The sequence below is a fragment of the Sander vitreus genome, chromosome 8, assembly GCF_031162955.1.
Source record: "Sander vitreus isolate 19-12246 chromosome 8, sanVit1, whole genome shotgun sequence".
Lineage (NCBI taxonomy): Eukaryota > Metazoa > Chordata > Actinopteri > Perciformes > Percidae > Sander > Sander vitreus.
In genome coordinates, this window is record NC_135862.1 from 35,790,392 (window position 1) to 35,801,079 (window position 10,688).

The window sequence follows — 10,688 nt, forward strand, 5'->3', positions numbered from 1 at the left end:
AAAGCCAGCACTATAAAGTGTGTTTCTTTATCCTAATTATGATTGATGTAATATTTATTATCATATCGGTACAGTGCCAGAGTTCTGGGTTGATGGAAGCAGCAACTGCACTTTGTAAAGAACCTCCAAGATATACAGTCTCTTTAGTTTTTGTAAGGACAGACAGAGAAGAGGGGGAATGTAGCTTCAAAGTAGCTTTAAAACATCATATCTGTTACCTTGGAGACCTGAGGCCCATGTGGAGTAATTAATCACTGACAAGATCATTTTGTCATTGTGATAAATTATTAGACAACAATCTTTACACTCTTAAGAGATTTTGTCGGTTGTCTGGTATTAATGAAGTGGATTTGTCTAGTAGCCACTTAAACATTATTTGACTAAATGAGCTAAAAACATGAGATAATAATGAGCCATTATTTACATGGATTTGCTACAATATCATAAAACATCAAAATAGGATTAAAATAAAAAGTACATTTCTACAAAAGCGAATTTTCTTCAAGGAGGCTTTTATTTTGAATGTTCTGAGAAGAGGCGATCTTTTTATTCAACTGGGCTTCAAGTGCGACACTGACCATATCGCATTCCCGATGGAGGTCAGAACAGCTGTGTGTGTGCCGTATGTTATCTATGTGTGTGTCTATGCGGACTGTAGGCTAATAAGCAGTAGATGGTGTGAGATGTAACTCATCTCGACTTGTCAGGGAGGATGCTGTGTTTCTGCGGGAAATGACAAGGTAAGCTATTTTCTGTCATTAGAGAAGGTCAGGCCGAGTTGCATTTAAATTTCTGGCAATTTAAAGCTTAAATCATTCGCAGCAAATGCAACATAAAACATTAAAATCACACAATATGGGTTCTAAATAAGTCGAAGCAGTTATTTCATTCGGCGTACATGTATCCTACCAAGCAAGAATAAAAACACAAATAAACACCCCAACTTTATTATTGTGATGTGACGAGGTACCCCCATACCATCTATGGGTACCACCCACCTTGGTGTATCTGTGTGAAAAATGTCGCTAGAATAACTGAGCCACCAAAACTAAAGGATGGTTTTTAATTCAAGATATGGCATATTATTGGATAGCATGCAAGCCGAATTTACCCAATGGAACTTGACGCTCAGATAACGTCTGAAATGGTGTCTTATGAGATGTGTACCTCTGTAGATAAGCGAGACAACGTTAAACTGGTAATTTACTCAAACTATTTGGTTAGAATTCCGAGTTCTATATTTATGAAGATGGAGCTTCCATGTTAATTGTCGACTGTTTTGCTCCCTTAGACACTGTTTCAAGAAGGATAATGGTTACACATCATATGCAAAATGATAGATTACAGGAAATGTTAAATATGTATGTATTCTATAGGCTAAACTGAGGTTAATCAAAGCCAAATAAATAAATATTGTTTGTTTTTCCCTTTCACAAAATGTATTTGTAGCTTATACGATTATATACATTTAAACTTTTGCAGCTTGCCCAAAAAGCATGGTGAAAGAAAAAGAAAATGATGGGAATTTCTACATTTTGGAATTGGCTGTATTAATGTAAAATGTTTCTAATTTCTATGTGTTTAAGTTATACTCTATCCTGCCATTGCACCAGATATTTGGAACAGATAATGTACCTGAGATAGAGTGAAAGAAACCAAACATTTATTGAAGTTTTATACAGTTTAATATGATTTTTTTTTCTTCTGTAAGATAAAGGAGGTGACAGCTGTTATCTTAATATTTCATGTTTCGATCTGGTAAGACGTGATAAGGATATGTTATCTTACAACAAAGTATATGATAAACCCATTTCTGTTTTTCCTAAAGTGAATTCAACCATTCAAATCTCTAACGTACCCCTGCTGTGGAGGAGCCCTCTGACTCAGAGATGGCTGCGATGAGGAAGAGGTTTTCCTCCGTCTGCTCCTCTTCCTCGGCTGAAGAAGACAGTGCAGGCCTCTATGACAGTGTTCCCATTTCTGCCGCTGATCCACCCAGTGAACAAGACCATGCCTACGCAGCTCTGCTCTGGTAAGCTTTCTCCACTGCCTCCAGCAATTGTTCATAGCTGTCCAGTGGCACACTCAAGACTTGAAATGCGGAGGAAGTAAGGTGCAGTCACACTGGAATTGGCAAAAGATAAATAAATGAAAAAATAAGCCTCACGCATGATGATGATGACTATTAACAGTCTCTCTGTCCAGTTGTCATCGTGTCCAAGACTCTTTGCTGAGCTCCAACAGCAGCTTCACCGGCTACAGAGGCATCCTCAACTGGATCATCATTCTCCTGGTCAGTTTCCTCCCTCTCCTCCTTTTGATCTTATTGATACATATTTATCAGAGTTACCAAACATGTACTTTCAATTTAAGATTAATTAACGGACTGTGTTTTACTGTCTGATTTTCAGGTCCTGACTCATGCTCACTTGTTCTTGGAGAATTTCATACAGTGAGTATATAGACACACCCATGCATACTGCATTTACATATATTTTTACTTGAATTTGATCAACTGTTACATCCTCAATTCCAAATGCCCACACATACGCACAGTATTATAATCTGATATTAGCTTCTAATTTTATTCTTCTTAAAATCATTATGAACAAACTGTAAATAAAATCAAAACCTGACAATTGTTATAAGAGAGTAGAAAGAGAGAGTGAAAGTTCAGTCATTATCATTGAAAAATCAAAGCCCACTTACTGACTGTTCCGGAGCTTTCAACCACATTTCACAGTCTTTATCAGCAGATGGAACTGCAAAAGTTATTTTCTAGTAAAACTCACTTGGGGGAAAATTCAGTCAAAAACTCAAAAAGTGGACCTTGAGTTAAGACTCTTTTTTTTTTTTGTCAAACCATATACAATTTTCCATGTATATATATTTTTTTTCCTCCCCCTAACAGACATGGCTTCTTGATAGATGTCAAAAAGGTCTTGGAGCATCTCATTGAGGACAACTGCAACTGGCCATCTGTAAACCTCATATTAGGTGGGGAACTCTTTTAGATAGAACTGCAGCACAAATACCAATAGCCAATAGAGCACTTCAACAATGTATATTGCACTGTTGTACCATTGTCAGACTTGTGATGGACAGGCTTAAAAAAAAAAGTCTGTGCAGCAGAACAAGAGATATCTTTTTTATTCCACATATTCTTCTTTTTTTGTCAAAACTTAGTGCCTACATCACCCACAATGCAACTAGGCCATGCTCACAAAAAAGCCTGTTTCCACACGTCTTTACTATTTATAGCCTCTCGTCTCTAGGTGCAACAACAACTTTGGACCATGTTTCAAATGCAAAACATACAGTAAAGTTCCTATTGTTACAGGGGACCCCTCTCAACACATGTCTTGCTGTCTCATTGGCTGTAGCTCCCTAACAGACTGGAATGCTTCTACGAGGCACCAGCGAGCGTCTTTGAACAGGTTACACGCCGATTTGTGAGCGCCGAGTCAACGCTGAATTGTCTCTGATCTGGGGATTTTGTCAGGGAGCTATAAGAACTAGGCGTTAGCCTGTCATTGTGAATTAACAAAATATCTGTATTTCTTTTCAGCTGCCAATATGTTTGCCATTACAGCTTTGCTCCTCGAGAGGTCTCAGGAAAAGGTGAGACTGGTGCTTTTTCATTGTCTCTTTCATTTGGATAAAGGCTGTTCTGATTTATTTAATGCATCAACAAGCAATTTGTTGATCTGTATCTTGGTGGCATATTGAAATCCTTTGAGGAGGTGATCATTTGGAATCCCTAGGTCTCAATGTTTTACATATTTGCAACTTCGCCATCTGTAAGTGGAGATATTTGGACCCAGTTCTTCAGCCCCGAAACACCAGAACGTAAAGATAAGGTGTTGTTGAAATATGGAAAAGGTCATGAAGCTTCTGGGTATTATTCTATGCTTATACAGAATCTGGGGGATGGAGCCTGGACAGCCCTCAAAAAGACATGGGAAAGGGATCAGAGTATTACACTGGATGATGAGGAGTGGGACAGAATCTGTAGGAATATTAAAACTATGTCACGTGATGTGAGGGTGCGCCCCATTCAGTTCTATATTATACATCGCTTCTGTTAGACTCCTTCAGACCTGGTTTGAAAGACACGCCAAATTGTAATGTAATGTAAGACAGAGGATGGCCAATTACTACATGTCCTATGATCCTGCAATGAGGTCCAGGAATTTTGGACAGGGATACAGTGGTGTAGTCTAATGTATTGTAGTGGGTATACTGTACTGTATATGTATGGGCCTATACTGTATATATGGGCCAGAATGGGCCTTTTGGGGGAGGGGCATTTCATAGTGGGGGGTCTGGGTGTCCTCCCCCAGGGAAGTTTTGAGCATTGACTTCATTTCCTGCATTCTGACACACTTTTATGCACCAATTTGCGGTGGAAATACCTTCATTTAGCCTATGTGAAGAAGAAAAACACAGATGACAATTCAAAATATGTTAAAATTACAATGCAAAGTATGTTGTTACATGTCATTGGGCATTTTTAATTTAAAAAATGGGTATATGGAAATCCTGGAGCTTTCTTAGTGGGTATACTGCGGATACCTTCGTATCACGTAGACTACAGCACTGCTGGGATACATGATTACCTTTGTCGGATCACACAAAAAACAAGCATTTGTCAGTTAAAATAATTCTCATGGAAAGGTCAGCACTTGTGTTCCATTTACTTCTGTCAGGGTATGCTGTCCCCCACCAACGGTCATCGTTTGCATCTCACAAATCTGGGCTTGCTGCTGCTATTTCCTGCTGCAGTCATTGTACATGAGCATACAATATCGACAGGTAACAACTATGCTTTAAACATGTGCATCATCATCATCTCATATTTTCTGTACATAAATGCAGCAACAAAAAACAGCTAATGGATATCAATTAAGTCTTTTTTCTGCTTGTTTCAGCAAATTAATAACTATGTTACAGCATTTTTGATATCTTGAAAAGTTGCCATCATCGGTACATTTTGCAGTAAAGTTCTGTTAGACCAATGTTTGTCTGCAAAAAAAATGTGCTTGTAGTGATGGGCTGAAGAGTTAAAAAAAAAGACAGTGACCTTTCCAGCCTACAGGCACAGTTGTTTCAGAGCACTGACACTTTTTGTAATGTTCTGAATGATATTGCACCATTGCTGGGATGTTTCTGTTTTTTTGTCCACCAGGTGGAGCGTTCTTCTCTCTCTGGTTCTACACTGCTCTGGGGATGAAGCTGTATTCATATCAGGAAACTAATCGCTGGTACCGACAGGCTCATTTAACTGATGCAGGTATCTTTTCAACACCAGAAGTTGTATGTTTTGTGTGTGTGTGTGTGTGTGTGTGTGTGTGTGTGTGTGTGTGTGTGTGTGTGTGTGTGTGTGTGTGTGTGTGTGTGTGTTTGCTTTGAGCATCACTGCGCTATAGGGTGGAGGGTGGGGGCTGGGTGGGCATAGTAAAGCTGTGCATAACTGCAGAATGAACTTTCATCTGGGATTTCTTGTGAAATGCGAAAAAATATGTATATTTGAAAAAAAAATTGAAAAAATGAAGTTGTAAGTTGCGATTTAATTTCAGAACAAAAACTACTCCAAGAACTAGTGCTTTTTATATCTGTGTGTTTACAGAGAGGGACAAGAATGTTTCTGTTGCACAAAAAGCCCACAGGGAGGAGCTTACTTTCCAAGGTGAAACTGCTCATCATTCAGAAGATGATACTTTTGATTTCTTCACATTAACCAGATACATGTTGTCCTCTGTGACTCTGTTTTTCTTTTTTTCAGATCTTTATTATTTCCTATTTGCCCCTACCCTGTGCTACCAGAGAGACTTCCCATGTACTCCTAAGGTCCGCATCAATAAGCTACTGCACAGGCTGCTGGAAATGGTGAGCTGACCAGTGGCACTATTATTACTAAAGGCTTGGTGCACTTTTAAGCTCCACCCAGAGCTTTCTCCGTCTCCTACATAAGTGGCCTGAAGTTTGTACTTGTGCGTTGGTGTGTGAGTCGATCTCTTTAGGAGAATAGCAGGGCCGGGGTGTGTGTGATTCATAATTGTTTATACTGCTAAAATAATGTAACTCACAACCCTAAATTGGTAAAAAGAAAATTGTTTTGCCACTTGAACTGACTAAATTAACTGCATAAGATTAACTCAATTGCCTCGTATTTGCATATCAATGTCTGTATGCGTAAATGATCCATAGCTCTGTGTATAATTAACAAGTTTAAAGAGGTTCTATACATGGACACAGCAATAAGCAGTTTTAACATGAGCTTTCATTAATGCAGTGGATATATTTTAAAAGGGGACAGATATAGTTGTGTCCAGATATAATGTAGGTGTCGTGGATGAAAACATTACAGCTTGTTAATTGTGGCACTTTCTACCTTCAGGTGACCGTTATCCAGATCATGGTTGGAATTGTGCAGCAGGTACAGCAGCTGGTTAAAGGTCTTCCTGTATTGTACAATATGTTACTGTGTAGTATCAATATTATCAATGTACTAGTACACAATTACGGCTCTACTTGTTGTATAGTGTATCATAACATCGTATGTCATGTATGTGTGATCTGTAGTGTAGTATACTGTACACATTGTGTCTGAATTGCAAGTGCATATATCATGTTCTGAATAGGTACAAATGTCTACATACATACAGTACATGTCCAGTACAGTAGCAGATACTGTATCCGATATGAGAAAACACTGGTACATTGTACAGTGATGGAGTACTCGAGTGCTGGACTCAGACTCGAGTCTGACTCAAATCGCTATTCTCTGGACTCATGACTCGACTTGGACTAGGGCACTGAAGACTTGGACTAGGGCACTGAAGACTTGGACTAGGGCACTCAAGCATTCATGAAATAGGACTCGGAAGTTGGATGAAGTTTCTGACTACTTTTATGTGTAATAGGCAGTGATGGAGTACTCGAGTCCTGGACTCAGACTCGAGTTCGACTTGAGTCGCTAATATGTGGACTTGTGACTCAACTCAGACTCTTCTTTGGTGACTGGGACTTGAACTCAAGACTTGACTCGGACTCTACAGTTGGTGACTCGACAACACTGACACTGAGTATGTTTACATGCACACCAATATTCCACTATTATTCTGAATATGACAATATTCAGAATTACAGATACAGGTCATGTAAACAGCATATTCTGGTTGAGTATTATGAATAAGCCCTTTTTCCGAATATAGCATTTTCCGATTAAAACGTGTGATATGCTGGTATTATTCAGGTTTTAGAGGCATTTTTTGGACATGTATACAGCGCATTCGGAATATGCATGTCAATCAATTTATGCCCAGTTTACGGCCTCTTGCCTGTTTACGGCTCATGATCAGCTCTGTGCGTTGCTATGGTTACTGTACACAAACCAACCAGCCAACAGTTTGCAAGGCTGCAGACCCGATAAGAAGGAGAAACACAGTTACTTTTAAACATTATCAAAGACTTGGATATCAACAGGTTTTTGGATATGTGCACACATCGCTATGCTGACATTTTCAAGAAGCTGGTTGAAGGAATGAAAGAGGGACGCTGTGTTCACACGGTCCAACAAGTCCTCCACCGCAGGAACACTTTGAAAAAATTGTGTTTTGAACGGCTACATGTAAACCGAACATTCACTTTCATTAGCCATGTATACAGATTAGTCGGAATATTATCTTTTTTGGAATAAGGGCAAAAACCGGAATATGTGCATGTAAACGTAGTCACTGTGTTACAGAAACTAGTAGAAGAGAAGCTAATGTAAAGGAAAAAGTAAACCTAGCTCGGCCATGGTATAGTCCAGAGATCTTCAACAGGGGGTCCGGGGCCCCTAAGGGGTCCTCAGAGTTATTGCAGGGGGGCCTCCAAATTATTGTAAATTGTAAATTGTTTTTCCAGTACAGAATAATACTTTGCACGTCTATAAAGTGAGACAGGTGCGTCAGAGGGGGATAAGTAGGTCAGAAGATGCAAAGAAACTCCCGCACGCTGTCTAACTCGCAAAAAATAAGTTCAATAGTAGGCAAAGTTTCGGTACTAGACCTTCATCTGGCATATGGATGAAGGGAGTTCCTTTGTTACTTTTGAAAGTAACTTAACATGAATCCAACATATTATGAGCAAATATAAATCAGCCTGTTTGTTAAAAAACACATTGATGATAGGCTTACTGGCTAATACTGTAGGTTAGTTATCCACAGATACAGGTCATCCTAAAGATTACTGTGTCACATGCCTGTTTAATATTAAAACATGATTTATAAAATAATACCAACAACTTTTTATTATAGCTTAGTTTTCTATGGTATGTATAAAGGCTTTAGACTTTTTTTGTAGGCCCAGTTTAATATGCAACTTAATTTTATAAGATATGTAGTAGGGGGTCCCCGCTCCGTCTCTCTCTAGATAAGAGGTCCTTGGCTTAAAAACGTTGAAGAGGTGTAGTCTCTTACGCAGTACTAAATACATTTTCTTTTTTCCCTCTCAGTGGATTGAACCCATCTTCCAGAGATCAGAAAACTCCTTCTCTGTGAGTGAAGCACAGTCCTTCTTAATTGTAAATATTAGAGCAAACACCGCATCCACATCTGTGGAATTCATAAATTATAAATCTTATACATAGAGTATGGACATCACTATGAGAGTGGAGCACCTGGTGGGACTGGTGGTGAGTGATTTTGATTTATTTTAATATTTTACATTCTACTGACTCTTGGTGATACGTCTATTTGGATTTTCCCAGAAGCACTGAGCCAGTGTACACTGTAAAGATTTTTCCTGTGTTTTTTTTAAAACAAGAAAATATCAAAACATTACATAAAGAGACTGTGAATGTACATGTCTATTGTTAAAGAACATGATTTGTATTTTTAAAAGAAAGTAATTTTCTGTTTTTTTACAGTATTTTTTTTGCACCCCAGCTGGAATATTATTGTTTTTTTTACAGTTTATTTTACAGTGTAATATGTCAGCATGCGATCATGTAGACAGATGTATTCTCTGTGAAGAAAGTAGTCCCAGATGGTGGCGATGATAACAAGGATACAGAGTGGGAGGAGGAGCTTGTTTGGGCATGATAATTACAGATAAAAGTTTCATCGTACATGACACAATAATAGAGATAGAGATAGCAGCAATAACTGTTAAATGGTATGTTGGTATTGGTAACATATTTTCTTGTCAGGCACCAACCCATTTCCTCTGGCTCCTCTTCTTCTTCTTGAGTCACTCCTACCTGAATTTCTGTGCAGAACTGCTGCGCTTCGGTGATCGTCATTTTTATGGCGACTGGTGGTCAGTTGCACAAAAACAATTTCTACAAATTGTGTTGTTTTTTTTGCTCATTCTGCGCTGGCTCATGGCCTTTCACCTTTCATTTACAGGAACGCTACAACTCTGATCACTTTTTGGGAGAATTGGAATATTCCCTTTCAGAAATGGTGTCACAGGTATTATGAAACATGCCTCAAGTTTCACTGAAATAATTTCCCCTGACTTTTGCTTTCATCTCTTATTTGTCTTTGCTCTGTGTCTCCACTGGTGTGAAGACATGTATACACTTGGCTGGTGGAAAAGAATGTGCCCCCATTACAGGCAGAGTTACTGGTCTTCCTGATGTCAGCTGCTCTTTTAGAGGTACAGTCTGATATGGCATGAAACGCTCTTTAACTAAACACACTCACTATTGTGATTCATTAGTTTGGTAGCTGAGAAGACAGTCACTCACAAGACTATCTGAGTAGATTTGCATAGACCCAATACAGTTAATTTGAATAAAGTGTGAACTCTGCTGGAGTTGGCTCCAGCTCCTAAACCAAACGTCTCACTAAAGGCCTCTTTACAGTCGCTGCACCCGACCTGTCGCGGGCCAATGTGACGTCAAAATGCCGTAGATCTCGTTGGCGCGCCAGGATTTAAAGTGCGCAACCAGAGGTCAAATTTCTTTCAGCAGCACACGACAAAGCAGAAACAGGAAGCATGGACGAGTTCGAGGGCAACCGGATGCCAACGATCCGACGAAGTAGGTCATTGAATCGTTGTTGACGTCAATGCTGCTGCCAGTTCTGCCGTTGTTTACCTTTTTCTTCTTCTTCTAGTCCGTAGAAATAGCAGAGTCAGTAGCCTTTCCTCATTAGCACCACCTCTGTTCAGGAGAAGACTGCAACTAGTGTCACGACCACCACGCGCGAGTAGAAACAGTTACAACGCTCCCATGACGTCACACTGTCGTGCGACAGGTCAGGAACAGCGGGTATACCGCTCGCTTATGCTAGACAAAAGGCAGACAGAATTAATTCATTCGGGAGACACTAAAAGTTTGTTGATCAGAGATAATAATAAGAACTTAATCATTTAACAGGAAAGAGGATATCAAGATAAAATAAGACTAAAACTGTTCAAAGCATTAATTTATTTGTATTCAAGTTTTGTTGGCACGTAAACAAACATCATTTAAACAGATTACAGCAGTGGAAAAAGAGGGTCAGAGGCTACAAGTCATTTTTGCAGTAAAGAGATAATAGGGCTATTGGCCCAAACAAACAATGCAATAATAACCTGCTGCGATCTTTTTGTCCTCTCTTCTACACAGTATTTGATTGCTCTGCCTCTGCATAGCTGTCGTCTGTGGATATTCCTCATGATGCTATTTGAGGTGAGAATACCACACCAGTGTC

At 39.2% G+C, this 10,688-nt stretch overlaps 1 protein-coding gene across 1 annotated transcript in view; it reads left to right on the forward strand.

The window, feature by feature from the left end:
* Positions 1-597: 597 nt before the first annotated feature.
* LOC144521628 (diacylglycerol O-acyltransferase 1-like) overlaps positions 598-10,688 on the forward strand; it is a 12,345-nt gene continuing 2,254 nt past the window's right edge. Inside the window, exons 1-17 of the mRNA XM_078256188.1 lie at positions 598-740; positions 1,829-2,032; positions 2,206-2,293; positions 2,412-2,452; positions 2,912-2,997; positions 3,569-3,621; positions 4,710-4,815; positions 5,189-5,293; positions 5,630-5,689; positions 5,786-5,889; positions 6,401-6,439; positions 8,501-8,542; positions 8,636-8,680; positions 9,197-9,306; positions 9,396-9,461; positions 9,561-9,648; positions 10,604-10,666. Of these exons, the coding sequence (XP_078112314.1) occupies positions 1,890-2,032; positions 2,206-2,293; positions 2,412-2,452; positions 2,912-2,997; positions 3,569-3,621; positions 4,710-4,815; positions 5,189-5,293; positions 5,630-5,689; positions 5,786-5,889; positions 6,401-6,439; positions 8,501-8,542; positions 8,636-8,680; positions 9,197-9,306; positions 9,396-9,461; positions 9,561-9,648; positions 10,604-10,666 (1,239 nt within the window). The 5' untranslated portion in view covers positions 598-740; positions 1,829-1,889. The remainder of the gene's footprint in view (positions 741-1,828; positions 2,033-2,205; positions 2,294-2,411; positions 2,453-2,911; positions 2,998-3,568; positions 3,622-4,709; positions 4,816-5,188; positions 5,294-5,629; positions 5,690-5,785; positions 5,890-6,400; positions 6,440-8,500; positions 8,543-8,635; positions 8,681-9,196; positions 9,307-9,395; positions 9,462-9,560; positions 9,649-10,603; positions 10,667-10,688) is intronic.